The 19,695-nt window shown below is 43.1% G+C and overlaps 1 protein-coding gene across 11 annotated transcripts in view; it reads left to right on the top strand.

The window, feature by feature from the left end:
* FAM81A (family with sequence similarity 81 member A) overlaps positions 1-9,553 on the top strand; it is a 127,960-nt gene extending 118,407 nt beyond the window's left edge. For all 11 annotated transcript variants that reach the window (XM_053670101.1, XM_037151026.2, XM_053670102.1 and 8 more), the window contains 3 exons: positions 2,206-2,341; positions 3,946-4,141; positions 7,423-9,553. In XM_053670101.1, coding sequence (XP_053526076.1) covers positions 2,206-2,341; positions 3,946-4,141; positions 7,423-7,547 — 457 coding nt within the window. In that variant the 3' untranslated portion in view covers positions 7,548-9,553. The remainder of the gene's footprint in view (positions 1-2,205; positions 2,342-3,945; positions 4,142-7,422) is intronic.
* The last annotated feature ends 10,142 nt before the right edge of the window (positions 9,554-19,695 follow it).

Here is a 19,695-nt window from a genome sequence, read left to right as displayed (position 1 = left end):
CTCTTAAGACTGCACCCAAAAACTGTAAGAATAAATGAATTCAGTAAAGCTGCTGTGTTCAGGGGTCAGTGTTCCCGGTTATACAGGGCTGCAGGGTGTGCTCCACAGTTAGGCTCAGCTGCTGCCTTGGCTTCCTGCCTGGGTGAGGCCAAAGATCTTTGTTTTCAATGGCCCAGAAATTGTACTTATCATTGTCCAACTTAGTCATGTGACCACACCTAGCTGCAAAGAAGGGTGGGAAATGTAGTCTCCAGCTAGGCAGCCATGTATCCAGTTTACATTTGAGGCAGGCTTTCTTTCTCTTTCCCCTTTCCTTTCCTTGCCTTTTATTTTCTTTCTTCTTCTTCTTTTTTTTTAATATTTCTACTACAAAATGCACTTGTTGTCTACAGAGGATGATTTATATTGGGCCAACTATCAATATTTACTGCCTCATAGAAGACTATGACTCAGATTATAGCAAAGGTCTTCCCCATTAAAAGAGTGTGTTACATTTCAAGCCCTTATTTGCCTTTCTGGAGCACTTTGTAAAAGAAAATGTGCTTTTCATCTTTCTCTTCTCTTCCTCCACCATCTTTTTGGTGCTTCTGTCTCTCACTGCAATCTGGAGTCTGGTGATAAAATAGTTAGCTTTCAAAAGGAGGAAGATTATATAGCATGTGAGTTTTTATATATCTTTTCTCTTTTTTTTCAAAGCTATAATTTATTGCTTAAAAAAATTTTTGTTCAAGTACAGTTGTCTCCATTCCCCCCCACTCCCCCCAAACCCAGCCATCCCCACCTCCCGCTCTCCATCCTACTCCCTGTTGGCTTTGTCCATGTATCCCCTATACTTGTTCCTTGACAACCCTTCCCTCTTTTCCCCTTATTGTCCCCTCCCACCTCCCCTCTGGTTACTGTCAGTTTGTTCTTAATTTCAATGTGTCTGGTTATATTTTGCTTGTTTGTTTGTTTTGTTGATTAGGTTTCACTTATAGGTGAGATCATATGGTATTTGTCTTTTACCACCTGGCTTCTTTCACTCAGCATAATGCTCTCCAGTTCCATCCGTGCTGTCACAGAGGGTAGGCGCTCCTTCTTTCTCTCTGCTGCCTAGTATTTCATTGTGTAAATGTACCAGTTTTTTGATCCACTCATTCACTGACGGGCACTTAGGTTGCTTCTGACACTTGGCCATTATAAATTGTGCTGCTATGAACATTGTGGTGCATAGGTTCTTTGATATTGATGTTTTAAGGTTCTTAGGTTATAATCCCAGCAGTGGAATTGCTGGGTCAAAAGGCAGATCCATTTTTAGTTTTCTGAGAAAATTTTTAGTTTTCTGTTTTCCACAGTGGCTGCACAGCCTGCCTTCCCACCAACAGTGCACTAGGATTTCCTTTTCTCCACAACCTCACCAGCACTTGTTGTTTGTTTATGGTGGCCATTCTAACCGGTATGAAGTGTTATCTCATTATGGTTTTAATTTGCATCTCTCTGATGGCTACATTTGAGGTTTTCTTAAAACGGAAAAAGAGGCAAACAGATATTGCAGATAATTAGGGGTTTTAAAACAATGGGTGTTTATTTTGTTATCATAATTTAAGACATATATTCTTTTGCACTTTCATTACATTTCACAATAAGAGTAATAAAAAAGTAATTAAAAGAAGCCAGCAAGTGGGAGGTGTTATTTTAAGGTATTTGGAAAGGGAAAGAACAAGAGAAATGAAGGCTTGGGTTATTTTTTCTTTCAAAAATTTTTTTAAATTTAAATTAGAAAATACCTGTTTGGAGGCCAAAATAATTTGGAGAACATTATAGGGAAAGGGAGGCAGGCAGGTGGAGGAGAAGTCCAGGGAAATAAGGGAGCCTGGAGGCGCACCTGGACAGTGTCCTCTGAGCCAGGAGCACTAGGGGACCCTCTGAACTGCGAAGACTAGCACCTGGTGTGGCTTTGTGTGACTCTGACACTGCAATGCCCACTCTGTCAGTTGTTCATGGGTAGAAAGTATCATCAGGCGCTTTTCTGTTACATCCTCTTCCCCTCCCCGCCCCGTCCCCCAAAAGTGCTAAATGCAATTCCAAGAAAAGGTAAGCGGTAATTCTGAATGAGCACAGTTTACTACTGACCCGCTCATGAGACATTTGATAGTCAGAGACTAAGGTTGCTTGATGTAATTTTCAAATAGTTCTATATCTAACTTGCTGTCTCCTTTATTGTAGATTTAAAGGTACAATTGAGGAACTCAGTAACCAGATTTTATCGGCTCGGAACTGGCTGCAACAGGAACAAGAACGGATAGAAAAAGAACTTCTACAGAAAATCGATCAGCTTTCCTTGGTTGTTAAGGAAAACAGCGTAGGTATTGATGTTTAGCAATAACGTGGTAAAATTAGTTGGTGGGGGCCTGCAGTGTCTCAGTAATACCGGGTAATTTATCACCGATTCACTTAGCACCACATTAAGCTGTGCGGTTTTGTCTTGCCTGAGGATCCATTTCTGAGGTTCATATTGATTCTTTGTATTTGTTATAAAGAGATAGAGAGCGTTGATTTGTTTTGGTTAACAAAAGTTAAGTAGAAAATTTTAGTATTTCCAGCAAAGATGAATTTAAGTGAAGACCTTAACAAACCAAATTGCCCATCTGCTTTTCTAAATGAAACAAGCAATTACAAAGTTCAACCTGGCTTGTTTTAATTTCACGATCTGGTAAAAATAGTCTTGGTTGGATTTCCCCTCCAGGTCCCCCAGTCACACTGTAACTACAGTATAAGATGCTGTTGTGCAACATGTAAAGAGAATTCACTGTTTTCTTTTCCAGCTTCCTTCTCCTTTTACCCCACTCTCCCTCAGGACTAAGATTTGTAGAACTGTTCAAAAACGATGTTGAGAAAGCCCTTGCCTACCCAGTATTCAAAATCACTGGACTCTGAAACCAGTACTTAGCAGGCCCTTTCTTGGTTTGGTTATTTAGCCTGAGCATCTCCCTCTCCCTTCTCTTTTCTTGCACTGCTTCCTCCTGTTGGACTTTGATGGAGCAGAAGAGACTGGTGTAGCTGGCACCTCTGGCTCTGCTCTCTGAGTGCCCAGCTGTTGAACTGCAGGCCGTGCATTGAACAGCACTGCGAGCGCTTTGTCATGCCATGGCCCACCTACGGCTTAGAGTTTGTAGTCCTGGCCTCCAGAGCTCACCTGGTTCCCCTACCAATGAGGCACAGTGGGAAGGGAAAGGAAGGAAATAATTTACTGTATCCAATATTTCTTTAAATGTCCTTCACGTTTTTATCATATCTACTGATTCATTTATTTAGATTTATGCTAATACATTTATAGGCTTCTGGGTCTTCAGATCATGTTATTTTTACATGTGGGTTGGCCTAATAACTAACAGTAAACCTTAGGATAATGGTGGCTTTAATAAGATAAAAAGCTTATTTCTCTTTCACATAGAGGATATCTGGACACAGGAATTGCAGAGCTGATGTGGTAGCTTGTCAGTCCTCGGTGACCCAGGATATTTCTGGCTTAATTGCCAATCTTAGAGAGTGACCCTTGTCCTCATAGTTCAAGAAGGTTGCTAGAGCTCCAGTCATCATGTCTGAATCCCAGGAAAAGAAGAAAAAAGGAAAGGGCAAGGGTATGCCTCAGCCGGCTTTTAATTTTTCCTGGAAGCTACCACATACACTTGAACTTGCATCTCATTGGCCACAACCTAATCATATGGCTGCCCCCAAATCAGGAGACAGTAGAAAATGTTGCCTTTATTCTGGGTGACCTTATACTCAGCTGTAAATCGAGGGTCTGTTAAGAAAAAAAAAGGATAATGGATATTAGGGTGACCAGCGAGCAACCTCTGCAATTCTGTTCCCTGCAGACTCTTGTTAAGTGCCATTCTAGCCGATGCAAATGCCATACAGACTTTTTGGGGGAGTAATCAGGTGCAATTCTTATATGGATCTCAGGGAGCCAGTGAAAGGGACGTGGAGAAGAAGCTCAGCCAGATGTCAGCCAGACTTGACAAGATAGAAGAGAGTCAAAAGAAGCACGTGGAAGTGCAGAGAACCAGAGCGGAGGAGGAGAAGCTGCACGGGCGCATCAGCAAGCTGGAGCTGCAGATGAGTGCGGACCTGAAGGGAGTGAAAGCCGAGGTCGATGCTGGTAGGCCAGAAAGACTCAGCTCGCACGGTTTATTTTCTGTTGCATCTAAAACCCATCAAATTACTGTATTTTGTTGTGTCTAATGCATACTTTTGGCCCACATTTTTGAAGGAAGATACGGATGTGCATTATACATGGATAGTACCGCAATACCTTGTATGTTCTTGTGTTTTGTAATTATTTGTTACATAAAATTTCTCGTACTACGATATGCTCAAAAATAAATGCTATAATCCCCCCTTTAAAATATTTTATTTATTTATTTTTACAGAGAGGGGGAGGGATGGAATAAGAGAGGGAAAGAAACGTCAATGTGTGTGGTTGCCTCTCACGTGGCTCCCACTGGGGACCTGGCCTGCAACCCAGACATGTGCCCTGACTGGGAATTGAACTGGCAACCCTTTGGTTCACAGCCCACACTCAATTCACTGAGCTATACCAACCAGGCCTAAAATTCCCTTATAATACAAAAAAACCCCCAAATATCTAAATATAAGTAAATAAAAATTGAATTAAAACATTTTTTAAGTTTTTTTCTTAAAAGTTTAGGCTGAAAACTTGGGTGCACTTTATACACGGCAAAAACACAGCAGTATTCCCCTCAAGCTCCCACGATGCTGGTGGTGGTAACAGCAGTGAAATGTCCTCGGGCGGTTTTGTAAGTAGCTGTGCTGTATTGACCAAAACATTGTTTTAATTCCAAGTTCATGAAGAGCCACCATAAGGGACATGCGAACAAAATGAAAATTGCTTGGCTTGCAATTGATGTACACTTTCTTTAGCGCTGCCTACAGATTCTTTTAAATTCATAGCCAAGGTCAGTGTGTCCCAGAGCTAAGCACATATCTCTGAGAGGCTTATAAAGGCTTTTTTTTTTTTCTATACTGCTGGCAATATACCACCATGGCAATGAATGGTTTTCCTCTACTCAAAAGTTAACAGGGCCCATTAATTCACACTCGGTTGGAAGAAAATGTCAGCGAGAGCTGGTTTCTATTTCTGAAGTGCTGTCGTGAAAGGAGAGATTAGGTTTACATGCGGAGTGAGGAATACAGAACTGGAACTAGTAAGTGAACTTTACCTGAAGACAGCTTTTTTTAGAAAGGGAGAGAAACATCAATGTGTGATTGCTTCTCATGTGCCCCCTACTGGGGACCTGGCCTACAACCCAGCCATGTGCCTTGACTGGGAATCAAACTGGCAACCCTTTGGTTCGCAGGTCGACACTCAATCCACTGAGCTACAGCAGCCAGGGCTGAAGACAGCTTTTAACTCAATATGAGGCAGAAGCAAAACAGGTCCTCAAATAAGGATCAACACTGAGCATCATTTTAAAACTCTTCTTTGTGTCATCTAGCTGTGGTAAAATTGGTTTTGTTACTGTTAATTTGTTTAAGGTGGCAGAACCTATTGTTAAGTGAGGGCTGACTGTATCCTCGATGGACTGACTGGTCCTGAAAAGACACTGGCGGCTTTGAGAGTTTGAGGCCTCTTTGTCACTGAAAGTGTTCACGTGGAAGCGGGTTGGTCATGGTCAGGAAAGAGCAAACAGTCTTGGCGTGTGAGAAGGAGGCCGAAATGGTCTCCTCGCTCCTCCAGTTCCGTGATTCCATCGTTTCCTTGTGTGGAACCATTGTGCTTTTGCTGCATGGAGATAAAAGTCTTAGTTATCCCAAGAATAATTTTGTCGTTACCACTGAAGTCTGTTATTTAAGTAGAAGCCACAATTAAGTGTATGCATTGAAGAACTTGTAAAGATAAAAATGAATTCTCTTTCTTGGTCTTTGGGCTATTAGAATTTGGTATTTGAATATTTCATCTGTGTTTTACTTTGCATCATTTCCTGAGTGAATTTACTATCATCTAATCAATATACCATTGAGGTTTTTACTATTTAGTACCTAATAAGAATGCATATGAATCTAATTAAAAATATTTATTTTTTCTTACAAAATTAATACATTTCTTAATGGGAAGTCATAAAGCACAAAATATTTTTTAAAATACTCATGCCTTCTTTAATCCAGAGGTCATTTTTATGTATATCTTTCTATACATATAGGATATACATGCATGTGCTTTTTCAAATGACAGTGCATGCTCTGCATGCTGATCAGTGACCCGCTCTTTTATTTATTAATTTGTATGTCTTTCCACTCAATAAGAAACAATAGTTTTAATACATAACGTTTATACCTATTTTTCATGAATTGCAACATAAAGGAAATTTCCTGAAAGAAAACTCTAATTATATGAATGAACACAAGACCTTTCAAACATTTATTTTAAAGACCAAGAGGAATACAGAATAGTACAAAATTCTCTTTTGATGGGGAAATTTTTTCATTTTCTATTTTCTTATTTTGAAATAATTTCAGATTTAGAAAAAGTGTAAGAACAGTTCAAAAACTCAATATGCCTTCTGTCTAGATTGACCAATTGTTAATGTTTTAGGAATTTGTTTAATTTCTTTCTCTGTGTGTGCTCGTATGTGGCTGTGTGAATACAGTTTTTTTCTAAATCATTTGAGAGTACATTTCAGAAGTTATGATGCCTTTTTATCCCTTTATTATTTCAAGCTATATACTCTAAGACGTTTCAACTATATGCTCTAAGAACAAGGACATTCATTCTCTTAAACAACTGTAGTACAGTGTAATACTGATGAAATATGTTTCAATATTCAACTTTCACCATTGTTTTCTTTATAGCAAACCTTCCCTGACCTAGGTTCTAATCCAGAATCACATATCATGTATTTAATTATCATGCTTCTTTATTTAGTCTCTTTTAATATGGATCCATTCCTTAGTGATGTTGACATCGTTAAAGAATACAGTCCAGGACTTTGTGGAATGTCCCACAGTTTGGGTCTGTTTGCTTCCTCTCACTTAGATTTGGGTTGTAGGTTTTGGACAGAAATGCCACAGAAGTTATGTGTCCTTCCCTAGGTACCTTACCAGAAGGTACATGATGATGATTCTCTCAGTGTTGGTGAAGTTGGCTCTGATCCTTTGGTTAAAGTGTAACCGCCAGGTTTCTCCATTGTAATCATCCTCTTCCCCTTTATAATTAAAAAATAACCTGTAGGGAGATACTGTGAAACTATGTAACTATCCTGTTTCCCAGCAAAGTTTTACTCCATTCGTTTTAGCATCTATCGATACTTTTTGGCCAAATCAACTGTGACTATATGCTTAGTCAAATATGTGGAATTTGTAGAATTTGATACATTTTTGAAAACAAATATTAACGCTTGTGAAATTTACCTCTCCTTAAAGGGTTTACAGCCATCTACGAAAGCATAGGATCCCTCAGGCAAGTTCTCGAAGCCAAGATGAAACTGGACAAGGATCACCTGCAGAAGCAAATCCAACAGATGCAGAAGCCAGAAGCTCCCATGTGAAGGGAGTTGGGAGAGGACCTCAAAGGCGGTTTTGCCAGTCGGTGTGGGAGTTAGATACTTCTGTAGCCAGGTTGTTGTGGTATTTGGAATTGTCCTATTCATGCGTGCATGTGCCAAGAAATGTGTTTTCATGGATCTAAATGTTTACCTTGAGTCTTGAAAACACTCTATCTTTAAAAGTATTAAATACAATTTTTACCACTTTATATCCACTTCTGTAAATTCAGTGGGATATCCTCCCTTCACTCCCTAATTTGGAAAGGCTCTTATTGCCTTCACTTTATGAATGAAAAGACTAAGTTTTCCAACTTAATTTTCCTTCAATGCTTGATGCTCTAGCTAAGACCTTACTATTTTGAAAATGTCACAGTGATTTTTTAAATTAAGAAACCAATGAATTGTCACAGAAATGTGTTGCTCCTCACCATAAATTAAGAGAATGTCCTGATGGTTTAGAATTCAACCTTTGAGTCAGTAGTTGGATTTTTACTATTGTTGTCTGTACATTTCTTATGTTGGTTATCTTCTGATAACTCTTCTGTCTTTTGTAGGGGGAAGGGACTTAACATTTGGAAAAACCCCACCACTTATATAATGAAAATTGTTTAAAAATTGAAAACTGCCATATAGATTAAAAATTAAAATGGAACCTTAGGACAATTATCTAGACAATGCAAGGTACAATACCTACATTGACCACCTAGTTATACCAGGTTTTAATATTGAAAACTTTTTTCAATTATCCACAGCCCGTATAGTGATAGCCATATATTTAATAACAAAATGGTGGTTAATAGTCTGTTTATTGCACAACTGATTGATTGTCCATTAATCATCATAGGGTGTGAGGATTTTTCAGGCTTTGTGATCTACTCTCTAAATGTTTCCAAATTTGGCACAAAGTGCTCAAGTTTATATATACTTTCTGTATTCCTGTGCCTTGGTCTTATCACGTCAATGCACTGTACCCTACCCAAGTTTTGTGAACAAAATAGAAGGCATGATAATACTATATCAGAATTATGATATAAAAATGGGATCTTATGTATTTTTTAAAGTCTAAACTTTATCGCCGTTAAGACACTGACCACTCACTATTATTAATGAAATAGAAATTCATACTTTTGTATGGACGGAGACTCGAACTGATATTGCATTTATAACACTGTCAAGAAACTTTCATTTTGAGCAACTTTGTAGATGATGGGTGTTTTCTCTTCAGTCGCCGTGTGGAACTAGTCACTGAGTGTCGGCGCCAGTGCTGTCTGTCCACCGTGTACGTGCCAACCGGCAACGAGACACACACCGTGCTAAACTGTGAGGGTGCCCCGGAGAAAGAAAACAGGAATACTTTTAAAACTTTAAAATCTTTTTCTTTGTTTGATGAGGACTCAGGAAAATCAAAGTGTTTTCTACTTTTAGGAGAAATCATAAATGAAATATCTCACTGGCTATTACTGTTTACCCATATAAAATATGCTGCTAAAGTACATAATATTTAACCCTCGATGGCTTGACAAAAAAAATTTTTTTTAATTTGGACCTGAGAAGTCATATAAGGAATATGTCATCCAACATGTTTTTCCTTATTTTGTCACGAATCCTTGCATTTCAATATAGGAAGACTATTTCCACTGACCAATGAAAAGAAATGGTTAATGCTCTTTTGCAATCAGAAAGTGAATTTCCTTTTGCAATAGAGCAGCCCGTGCAGCTCAGTTCTCCACGTGTTAAGCACAAGCTGCAGCAGAGCAGAGAGCCAGGGCCCTTCTGGCGGCTCTCCCCTCAGGGGTCTCCGAACAGGGGGCCTGGGCGCCTGGAGGAGGGGCAGAGGAGACCGCTAGAGACAGGTAGGGGCTGGGGATGCTCAGCTGTCTGCTGAGTGGCTCAGGTGCTTCTGATGCTGCCAAGTCCATGTCATGAGCTCTGGCTACATGTTGCTGTCACCTGGGGAGTCCACAGAGCTACTGGTGCCTGGCCTGGCCCCGCCCCCCATCAAGTCAGGGCCTCTGACTTGGGATGGGACGCAGGCCTCAGGGCCTATGGAAGGCCCCAGTGGCGAATCACACACCGGGGAGGTTGTGAGCTTATTCTTATCACCAAAGTTTAAATGAGAATCAGCTTCCGTGTTCTTTCCTTTACCAGAAATTTGCAATAAAAAGAGTAAAATTTCCAAAGAATGTGGTGTATGATTTTTCAAAGTCTTTTAGTGTGAGGTAAAAATGATGCCCTAGGAAGTGCTCCTCTTACCTTGCTGTGGAAACCGCGTGGTGGGGGGAGTCAGGCACTGCAGTCGTGGCAGACCTGCTGGGACCGGGAGAGTCGTGGGGAGGGCGGGGCTCCGTCCGTAAGCAGCGTCCAGGAGGGGCCAGGCGGCGTGCCAGGGAACTGAAGCCCTCGGTGCAAGGGCCTGAAATGAGCGGACGCGGGTCGTCACACACCTGCGCTCATTACGGCTTCATTTCTAACAGCCAAAAGGTGGGAGCCCCCAAACGTCCACTGATGGAAGAGTGGACGAGCAAAAGCGGTAGATACGTACAATGGAACACTATCCAGCCCCAAACAGGAAGGGCATTCTGACACATGGTATATGCATAGCATGAACTATTATGCTAAATGAAATAAGCTGGTCACCAAAAGACAACTATTGTACGATTCCTCGTGTGTGGGGCAGCTGGAAGAGTCAGACTCAGAGATACAGAGAGCAGCGTGGTAGCTGCCAGGGGCTGGAGGGTCGGGGAGAGGAGAGGAATTCGGGTTTTGTGGGTATAGTTGCAGCCGTGAAGAGGAAAACCTTCTGGTCGTGGTTCATAACTATGTGAATGTACCTAATGCCACTGAACCGTACTCTTAAAAACAGGGACACTGATCAATTTTATGTTTATCTTACCACTGTAAGAAGAAATGGAGTGGATTCCCCAACCCCAAATCAAACTTCTGGATGGGACTGCAGCCCTGGCGGCTTTACAGTAACCTCACGAGATAGAGGTGGGGCCAGAGACACCCGGCCCAGCCACACCCACATCTGATCTGTGGAAACTGAGGCAATGAATATGTCTTGTTGAAAGTCACCACATTTTGGGTCTGTGTGTTATATGTGCAGCATTAGATAACTAATACCCCGAGGCACTGAGGAATCTTGACAGAACTACTTTGCAGAAATGCTTATTTCTTGTGCTACAAATGCCTTGTTCATGTGTATAACCTCATTTAATATACATATTTCCTGAGCGGGAAATGATCTTAGAATGTATGGTGAGGGGGCCCTGGGCGGCGGGGGGCGTGCAGGGGAGGACAAGGCCGGAAGAAGGCAGCGGTGGGGGTGAAGAGCCGGAGCAAGGGCAGTGGAGAACTTCCCGGGCTTAGTGAGATCAGATGGGTGGGTGCAGATTTCTCTCTCAAGGTTTTTATGAGAGGAGGGTGAATTCTGTCTCAAGTGACCTGGGGCTCCTGAGAGTCATAAGTGAGGGTGAGAGGGGCAGAGAGAAGTCCCGAAGTCAGATTTCACTGGCTGGGCACACCAGTCATGACCGCCCTGGCCCGGTGCCTGCTCAGCCAAGGCCGAGGAGAGCTTAGGACTGGGTCCCTGAAGACGGGCCAAACCGAACCAGCCCCTTAAAGGTCCACCCCAGAGGGATGGGACATAACAAAGATCTGGGGGACCAAGGACGAGATAATGATACCAGCATCTAGAGGGGACAGTTACTGTAATGCAGGGTCTCTCTCCTTCAGCACAGATGACCTGGGGGTTGGGTCTTTCCCTGTGGGGGTGGCCTTGGACACTGTGGGGTGCTGGGCAGCATCCATGGCCCCACCCACTCAATGCAGGGTGCATCCCTTAGTTGTGACACTGCTGCAATGTAAGTTATTGTTGGATAAAAGAACCATATCGTGTGTGGCACATAGTAGGTCCTCACTAAATTTTTGTTGCATGGATAAATAATGATGCATTGAGAAATTTAAAAATAATGCATACTGAATGGCATATATACCTTACCACATTTGATCTTTGTTATTGTCCTGTTTGGTGTGTCCCATTGTTTCCATTTTGCGATGGAGCAGATTATGGATGGTCACGCAGCTAATCGATGGAGGAGCAGGGATTTGAATCCATATCTGCCTTCAAAACCCAGCCTGCCCCATGGCTTCAGTATAAGCCAGTGCCTGAAACAAGAGTGATTTGTTTACTATCCCACAGTTGTTTGGAATCAGAATACTGTCTGGATCGGTGGCTCTCAAAGTGTCCCCAGCCCAGCAGCAGCAGCGGCGCCTGGGAAGTTGTTAGAAATGCGAACTCTCAGGTCCTGCCCCAGACCCATGGAGGCAGAAACTCTGGGGTGGGCTCCGCGATCTGCTTTAGCACATCCTGCACGTGGTCCTCATGCAAGTTAGAAACTTGAGGATCACTGGTCTAGCGCTGCACAGTAATACGGTAGCCATTGCTTCCACATGGCCGCTTACATTGAGTATAAATTAACCTGCATTCAATAAATGTAGAACTTCGGCCCTCCGTTTCTCACCCACATTTCGAGTGGCCCCCAGTGGTGCGTGGCCGCATGCGCACAAATGCAGACGGCCTACTGGGCAGCGGGGCAGGCGCAGCCGCGCCCCTCTGCCCCGTGCACGCTCCGGACTCTCGCCAGCGGACCTGCGGCTTCCTCTCCACGGTGTCGTCCCTACTAGAGATGATTTCCCAAGTCCTTAATTTTTTTCTTTAAAACTAAACAATCATTTTATGTATTTGTTTCATTTACATTTTCCCCCCTTTTTACTGAATTCGTTAGGGTGACAGTGGTCAACAAACCCGCGCAGGTCTCAGGCGCACAACTCCACTACCTGCCATCAGTTCACCTTGCGGTGCGCACACCCCCAGTCAGGGCTCCTCCGGCACCATACACCCCCTCGCCCTCCTCCGCCTTCCCCCGCCCCCTCCCTCACGGCAATCCCCCCACTCCTGTCTGAATCCGTGAGTTTTTTCTCGTTTTCTTCTTTCTTCTCAGTCTCTGCACCCCTTCCAGCCCGCGGCCCCCACCAACAGCTCTCAGCCTGCTCTCTGCCTCAGGGTCTCTCTCTGTATTGCTTATAGTTCATTCATTTTGTTTATTAGATTCCACAAACAAGTGAAGTTATATGTGTCTTTCTCTAACCGGCTTATTTCACTTAGAATGTTCTCCAGGTCCATCCACGCTGGTGCAAAGGGTAGATCTTCCTCCTTTTTATGGCTAAGTAGTATTCCATTGTATAAATGTACCACAGCTTTTTTATCCACTTACTCCTGATGGGCACATTCGTGGCTTCCAAATCTGGGCTATTGTATATAAAGCTGCAAGGAACATAGGGGTGCATATATTCTTTCAAATTAGTGTTTCGGGTTTCTTCAGATTCCCAGGTCTTTATAAGATTTTGTCTCGTCTGCCAGTTCCGATCAGTAGATGTTGCTACCTGGAGCACTTGAGAAGGATCCGGAAGCTGGCGTCAGACTTGGGGGAAGCACCAGCGCGGGTCAGCCCAGGGCAGGTGGGGGCCCTGCCTGTTGGCTGCATGTCTGTCAGGTGCACACAAGGACATTCCAGACGTGTGGGCTGCCTGGCCAGGCGTCGCTGGCCAGACGACCTTGAGTGATTCTGGTGTTCCCTGGGGTGAGGGACCTGGCAGGCCTGGGGTCAAGGTGAGGCTAAATGAGACATTCACCTTGGAAAACTTAAACCTGTGTAATTGAGATAAATAATATGTTAATCCAATGATGCAACTTTTAAATACAAGCAATAACGCAAAAAAAATTCACAATGAACAAAATACCAACCCTAGATGAAGACCAGACCCAACTAGGTCGTGGGGAGCCATTCTGAAACCAAAACACAAAGAAAAATGTGTGTCCCTGTATACAAGTTTTTTGTAATTATGTTTAAATTTTTGACATTTTGGTCATTGTGGGTTTTCTTTTTTTGTTAATTTGGATGCTTAGAAATATTACACTAAAATATTATTTACCTCAATGACTGAGGATTTCGGCTGCTCCCCACCTTACATTTAACATTTGAGATGAGTGCCTCCCTCACCTCACTCTAATCCTGGGCCTGCTCGGATGTCTATAAATTTGGAGCCAAAGTCAGTGCTTAGTTATTGTAATTAGCTAGCATGTCTCAGGCCTGCATGATTGCCTTAGAGCACCTCTGGTCTGTTTTTATCCCTAATTACCATTATTTGTTTAAGTTTCAAACTTGTGACTTCATCCTTGGAACTGGCTTTGGACTCAAAGAAAGCAAAGGTCTGACTCCTTTTTGGGACAAGGAGGAAGAGTTGGGGGAGCAGGGGTGGGGGGGGAGTGAAGATGTTGGCAGGGTCCCCACAGAAGTGTGAGTTCTTACCCAGGCTACCTTCAGCCCTCTGGGACTCCCTGCTCCTTGCTGCCCCCACATGGAGGGAGTACAAACTACAGGGGAATCTTTCAGTAGGAAGAACCCAGAACCAGGGAATGTCTCAGTGGAAGGGCCCTTGGTGGTCCCTGAACTCAGCTTTATCATTTTCTAGAACAGGAAACAGCACCAGAGGAGGTCAAAGTGGGCTTTGTAGGTGAGTTCTACAGACAAGCTGTAACCACACTAGTGAGAGAGTACCAACTCTTGCACTGGCTGGGATGTGGCAGGGAACAAAACATACCAAAATTTCTGCCTTTATGGAGTTTTAAATTCTAGTGTAGGTGGGGGCAGAGAGAGAAAATAAACAAGCAACTAAATACCATGTATGTCCGTTGACTGTAAGGGCTTTGGAGGAAAAATAAAACGGGGGCAGAGGGTAGGGGTCTGTGCATCAGCCAAGAAGTCCTGGAGAGAACAGCCCCTTTGTTCTTGCCCTAGGCCCCTGCTGGCCTACTAGTGCCCCTCAGGCCCTCAGGTGGCCCGGCAGGGAACTCACTTCTGACAGAGGCTGTGCTGCTGCCCAAACCATTTTGGACAGGACCCCATGATGAGCTTCCTGAGTAAGACTTCAGCCTTCTCTGTTCTGCCCACTAGGATCTCAGCTTCCTCAAACAGCTCAGTTCACTGTTACCAGTTTTCATCCCAAGAGGGAGGAAAGGGGGGACAGGTTTGTCAACTTTCCTCTTTCTCCCTCACACTGCCCTGGGGTAACAAAGAGAGCTGGGCTTCCTATTCCTGTCCCTCTTTGGACAGGCCTTCCCCTCAGTCATACCCTCCAAATCCCTGGGGTGGGAGCCACAGCCCTAACTCGAGGACAGTGTTCTGGGCACCACGGAGGCCGGTTTGGTTCACAACCTGGCACAAGATCCCTAGCCCTTGCCAGTACTAGGAGTTGAAGGAAAGGAGAAAGTTTATTCTCTCATGACAAAGCCTTGCTTTTAACGTTTATCTTTCTGTGCTTTCAGTGATCTGTTCCGAGTTTCAAAACTGAATGTGGACTCTTTGCATTGCTGCTGGTTCCCTCTGGGACAATAGATGCTTCTGTAGAATAGGGGAGTGGGGGGCAAGGAAATGCAAATGACACAAGTAAATGAGCATATTTCAAAAAGTACTCCCCCATCATGTGTGGCAGCATGCACTCTCCCTAGACTGTGGTCTACTTGAAGGCACGGTCTCATTTCCCCGAATAGTTCAAATCTAACAGACATTAGCTAATCATGAAAAACTTGCAGACGAGCTGAAGTTTGTATTTTCCTTTTGTTGTCTCATGAATAAAATAGCTCCTGGTAGGGCAGCTTCAAGCCCCATGCAAATGAAAGCTCCAATTAATTGGTCCACATGGGTTCAGACTTTGATTAATGAAAAGCAAAATGAATTAAATGTTGCTTAATGAATGCACTTTTAAAAACTAATCTTTCTAAAGAATCTGTGTTTGGCGGAACTTTCAAAAATAAGGTAAAAATATGGGGGAACATCCATGCAAAGTGCTTTTATGCACATTGTCACATTTACATGTTATTTCTGGGCAGTGTGAAAAATAAATTTTATTGGCCCTGGCTGGTGTGGCTCAGTGGATTGAGTGCTGGCTTGCAAACCAAAAGGTCACTGGTTTGATTCCCAGTCAGGGTACATGCTTGGGTTGCAGGCCAGGCCCCCAGTAGGGGATGTGCAAGAGGCAACCACACATTGACGTTTCTTTCTCTCTCTTTCTCCCTCCCTTCCCCTCTCTCTAAAAACAAATAAAGTCTTAAAAAATAAATAAATAATTTTTATTGAAGATCTCTCTTAAACAAGTGTTCTGAGAGCTAGACAATGTAGATTTCTCTGGCTTCATAAGACTCAGCAAGAAGACCCCTGGCTGGTGTGGCTCGGTGAATTGAGCACTGGCCTGTGAAGTAACGGGTTCTCTAAAAATAAGTAAATATGAAAATTAAAAAAAGGACTCATCAAGATTAATCATTTCGGTTTAACTTTATTTTGGATTTTTCTAAACTCTGCAAACGGTGGACTTATAAAGTCAATCACTAGATGGCGCAATAAGCTAGATTTGTTAAGAAATAATGCTGATAAACCTCGACCTCACCCCACTCCAACTTTCAAATTTCTTAATCACAGCCTGATACATATATAGGACTTTGTCGTTCACAAGTCGGTTTTCTCTAAAGTAGTTAGCCCTCATAACACTCCTGGGTCACTATTATTATTCTCGTTCTCAGAGAAAGAAACCAAAGTTACTAATTTTAACTAAAACACCTCCTATCTGCCAGACTGTTTAAAGTAGATAATCTCATTTAATTCGGACAACAACCCAGTGAGTAAGAAATTAATGTTTCCATTTTGCAAGTAGGGAAATGAACTCTCAAGGCACTTTGGCCAAGGCCATAGAGCTGGTGAGGCAAGGCTGAGCACCCAGGTCCACTGGTTCCTGGTCTAGTGTGTTTCCTGTGATAACCACATTCTGTTCCTAAAATTTGGGGGAGGAATCCCTGTGTCACAGCCCGTGTTTTTTTCAGATGCACTTAGTTCTGCATTTCACAGATGTTTGCAACTGCAGATGGAAAGGAGAATGAGACAGAAGTGGAAGTCCACATTATAGCATTAGGGTGTAACATTCACTAGTTTTGGCCTGAAAAAACAAAACCCTGTTCCCTCGCATCACCCTTCTTGCCACACTTCTCAGGTGTTTTTGAAACACCTGCATTTAGTCATTCTCATTGTAGGTAATGGTAGGCAGCTTGGTCCTTTGAGTAAAGCTTCAAGGGACATTCATTATTCTCAGATTGAAAATGCTGTTGCTAGTAAGATGCTCTCTCTTTACACTTTTAAAAATATATATATTTTATTGATTATGCTATTACAATTGTCCCATCCCCCCCCTTTATTCCTCTCTGCCCTGCACACCCCCTCCCACCCACATTTCATCCTCCCTTTAGTTCATGTCCCTGGGTTGTATATGTAAGTTCTTTGGCTTCCACATTTCCTATACTATTCTTAACTCCTCCTGTCTATTTTCTACCTACCATTTATGCTTCTCATTCCCTGTACTTTTTCTCCTTCTCTCCCCCTCCCACTCCCCTCTTGACAACCCTATCTCCATTTCTGTGGTTCTGTTCCTGTTCTAGTTGTTTGCTTAGTTTGCTTTTGTTTTAGTTGTGGTTGTTAATAACTGTGAGTTTGCTGTTCATATTTTTTATCTTCTTTTTCTTAGATAAGTCCCTTTAATGTTTTATATAATAAGGGCTTAGAGATTATTAACTCCTTTAGTTTTACTTTCTGGGAAGCACTTTAACTGCCCTTCAATTCTAAATGATAGTTTTGCTGGATAGAGTAATCTTGGATGTAAGTCCTTGCCTTTCATGACTTGGAATACTTCCTTCCAGTCCCTTTTTGCCTGCAAGGTTTCTTTTGAGAAATCAGCTGATGGTCTTATGGAAACTCCTTTGTAGGTAACTGTTTCCTTTTCTCTTGCTGCTTTTAAGATTCTGTCCTTATCTTTAATCTTGGCTAAATGTAATTATGATGTGCCCTGGTATGTTCCTCCTTGGATCCAACTTCTTTGGGATTCTCTGAGCTTCCTGGACTTCCTGAAAAGTCTATTTCCTGTGCCAGATTAGGGGAGTTCTTCATTATGGTTTTTAAAATATATTTTTAAAGTTTATTTATTTACTTTTAGAGAGAGAAGAAGGGAGGAAGAGAAATATCGATGTATGAGAGATATGTCAATTAGTTGCTTCTGTTATGTCCCAACTGGGGAACTGACCTGCACCCCAGGTATTTACCCTGACTGGGAATCAAACTGGTGACCTTTTGGTTTGTAGCCTGGCACTCAGTCCACTGAACCACACCAGCCAGGGCTCCTTCATTATGTTCTCAAATAAGTTTTCAATTTCTTGCTCTTCCTCTTTCCCTTCTGGCACCCCTTTGATTTGGATGTTGGAATGTTTAAAGGTGTCCTGGAGGTTCCTAAGCCTCTCCTCATTTTTTTGAGGAAGAATTCTTGTCTCTTCATTCTGTTCTGGTTCAATATTTATTTCTTCCTTCTGTGCCAAACTGTTGATTTGAGTCCCAGTTTTTTTTCCCCATCATTGTTGGTTCCCTGTACATTTTCCTTTATTTCACTTTTCATAGCCTTCATTTTTTCCTCTAGTTTGCCACCATACTCAACCAATTCTGTGAGCATCCTGATTACCAGTGTTTTGAACTGTGCATCTAATAGGTTGGCCATCTTCTCATCACTTAGTTGTATTTTTTTCTGGAGCTTTGATTTGTTCTTTCACTTGGGTCATTTTTGTTTTTTGTTTCCAAGCCTGTTATGTAGTAAGGGGTGGAGCCTTAGGTGTTCACCAGGGCAGGGTGACCCACGTTGCTGGGTTGCGATGCTGTTTGTGGGGGAGGGTCTGAGAGTGAACATTGTGGATTGCTTCACTCTCTGCCAGTTTGCAGTCACTTCCCCCACTAACCACAAGCAAATTGGGCCCTTCTGGTGCTGATTCGAGGTGGATGGACTTGTGTATGTTCTAGGACTCTGTGGATCTCTCCAACGAACTCTCCTGTGAGGCTGGGAGTTTCTCCTACTGCCGGCTCAATCCCCACTGGTGTTTTCAGTCAAAGGTTTTGAGGCTTTATTTCTCTGCACTGAAACCCTGGGTTGCGCAGTCTGTTTTGCTCCCTAGTTGTTCTTTTATCCACACACAAATGTGGGACTGCCCGGTCTGCAATCCACCACCGTGTCCACCCCGGTCCTCCAGCCTCTGCCTTGCTAAGAGTCCTTTCCACCCAGCTGCCCATCTCCGCCCCTCCTACTGATCTGGATGAATGTTTCTTCTCTAACTCCTTGGTTATTCAATTTCCATACAGTTTGATTTTTCTGTCAGTTCTGGTTGCTTTTTGCTTTTAAATTTGTTTTGTCCTTTTTATGAGAGGAGGCACAGTGTGTCTACCTATGCCTCCATCTGGGCCCGAAGTCCCTCTCTTTACATTGTGATTTTCCCCCTCCTTCTAGCTCTGAATCCTGTTTAAAATATAAACTCTATTCTAATACCCAAAAGTAGGCCAATAATTAATAGGTGATTAATAAGTGTTGTTTAATAAATGAGTACTACTGGGCATGTATTGATATACAGGATTGGGTGATATTATTTTATGTAAAGCCGTAGTGAATCAACAGATAGAAAAGGTCAGGCCAGTTTCCCAGCCTGCCAAACTGTTCATGACCCACTGAGGCCAGTTTACAACCCTCTGGACTGCCCATGACTCAGTCGCCCTGGTTCGCTTGGTAGCCGTGGCTTAATCAAGACTCTCTCCCACCTCCCACAGTAGACATCTGACACCGGCCATAATGGCGGATGGTCAGCCTGCCCTCCCTGTACCTGGGAACGGCCTGCTCTTTACTTAACCCATTGTCCTGCCTCACATCCTGGAACCCTGAGGCAACCGCCCAGAAGAACAAGAGACTAACCCCTCCCTCATTCCCCCACAAACCCCAAGTTTTTTCTTTTAAAAGCCCTGTTCTTGCCTCCTGCCCTCCCCCGCACTGCACTAGGTCCACACTCAGCCCGACTGTGAGCGCGGCATCAAATAAAGACTCTGGGGTCAGAGCATCCAGCTCCTCCCGCCTCTATCTCTCATGCATTTCTAACACAAATAACATTAAATCGTATGGAACCCTATTTCTTGTCATAAGATTTACTCTCAGTCCTGGCTGGCGTGGCTCTGTGGATTGAGCGCTG

Source organism: Artibeus jamaicensis, unplaced genomic scaffold (assembly GCF_021234435.1).
Source record: "Artibeus jamaicensis isolate MK-2021 breed Jamaican fruit bat unplaced genomic scaffold, CSHL_Jam_final contig_548, whole genome shotgun sequence".
NCBI lineage: Eukaryota > Metazoa > Chordata > Mammalia > Chiroptera > Phyllostomidae > Artibeus > Artibeus jamaicensis.
This window is presented reverse-complemented; position numbering and strand designations above follow the sequence as displayed.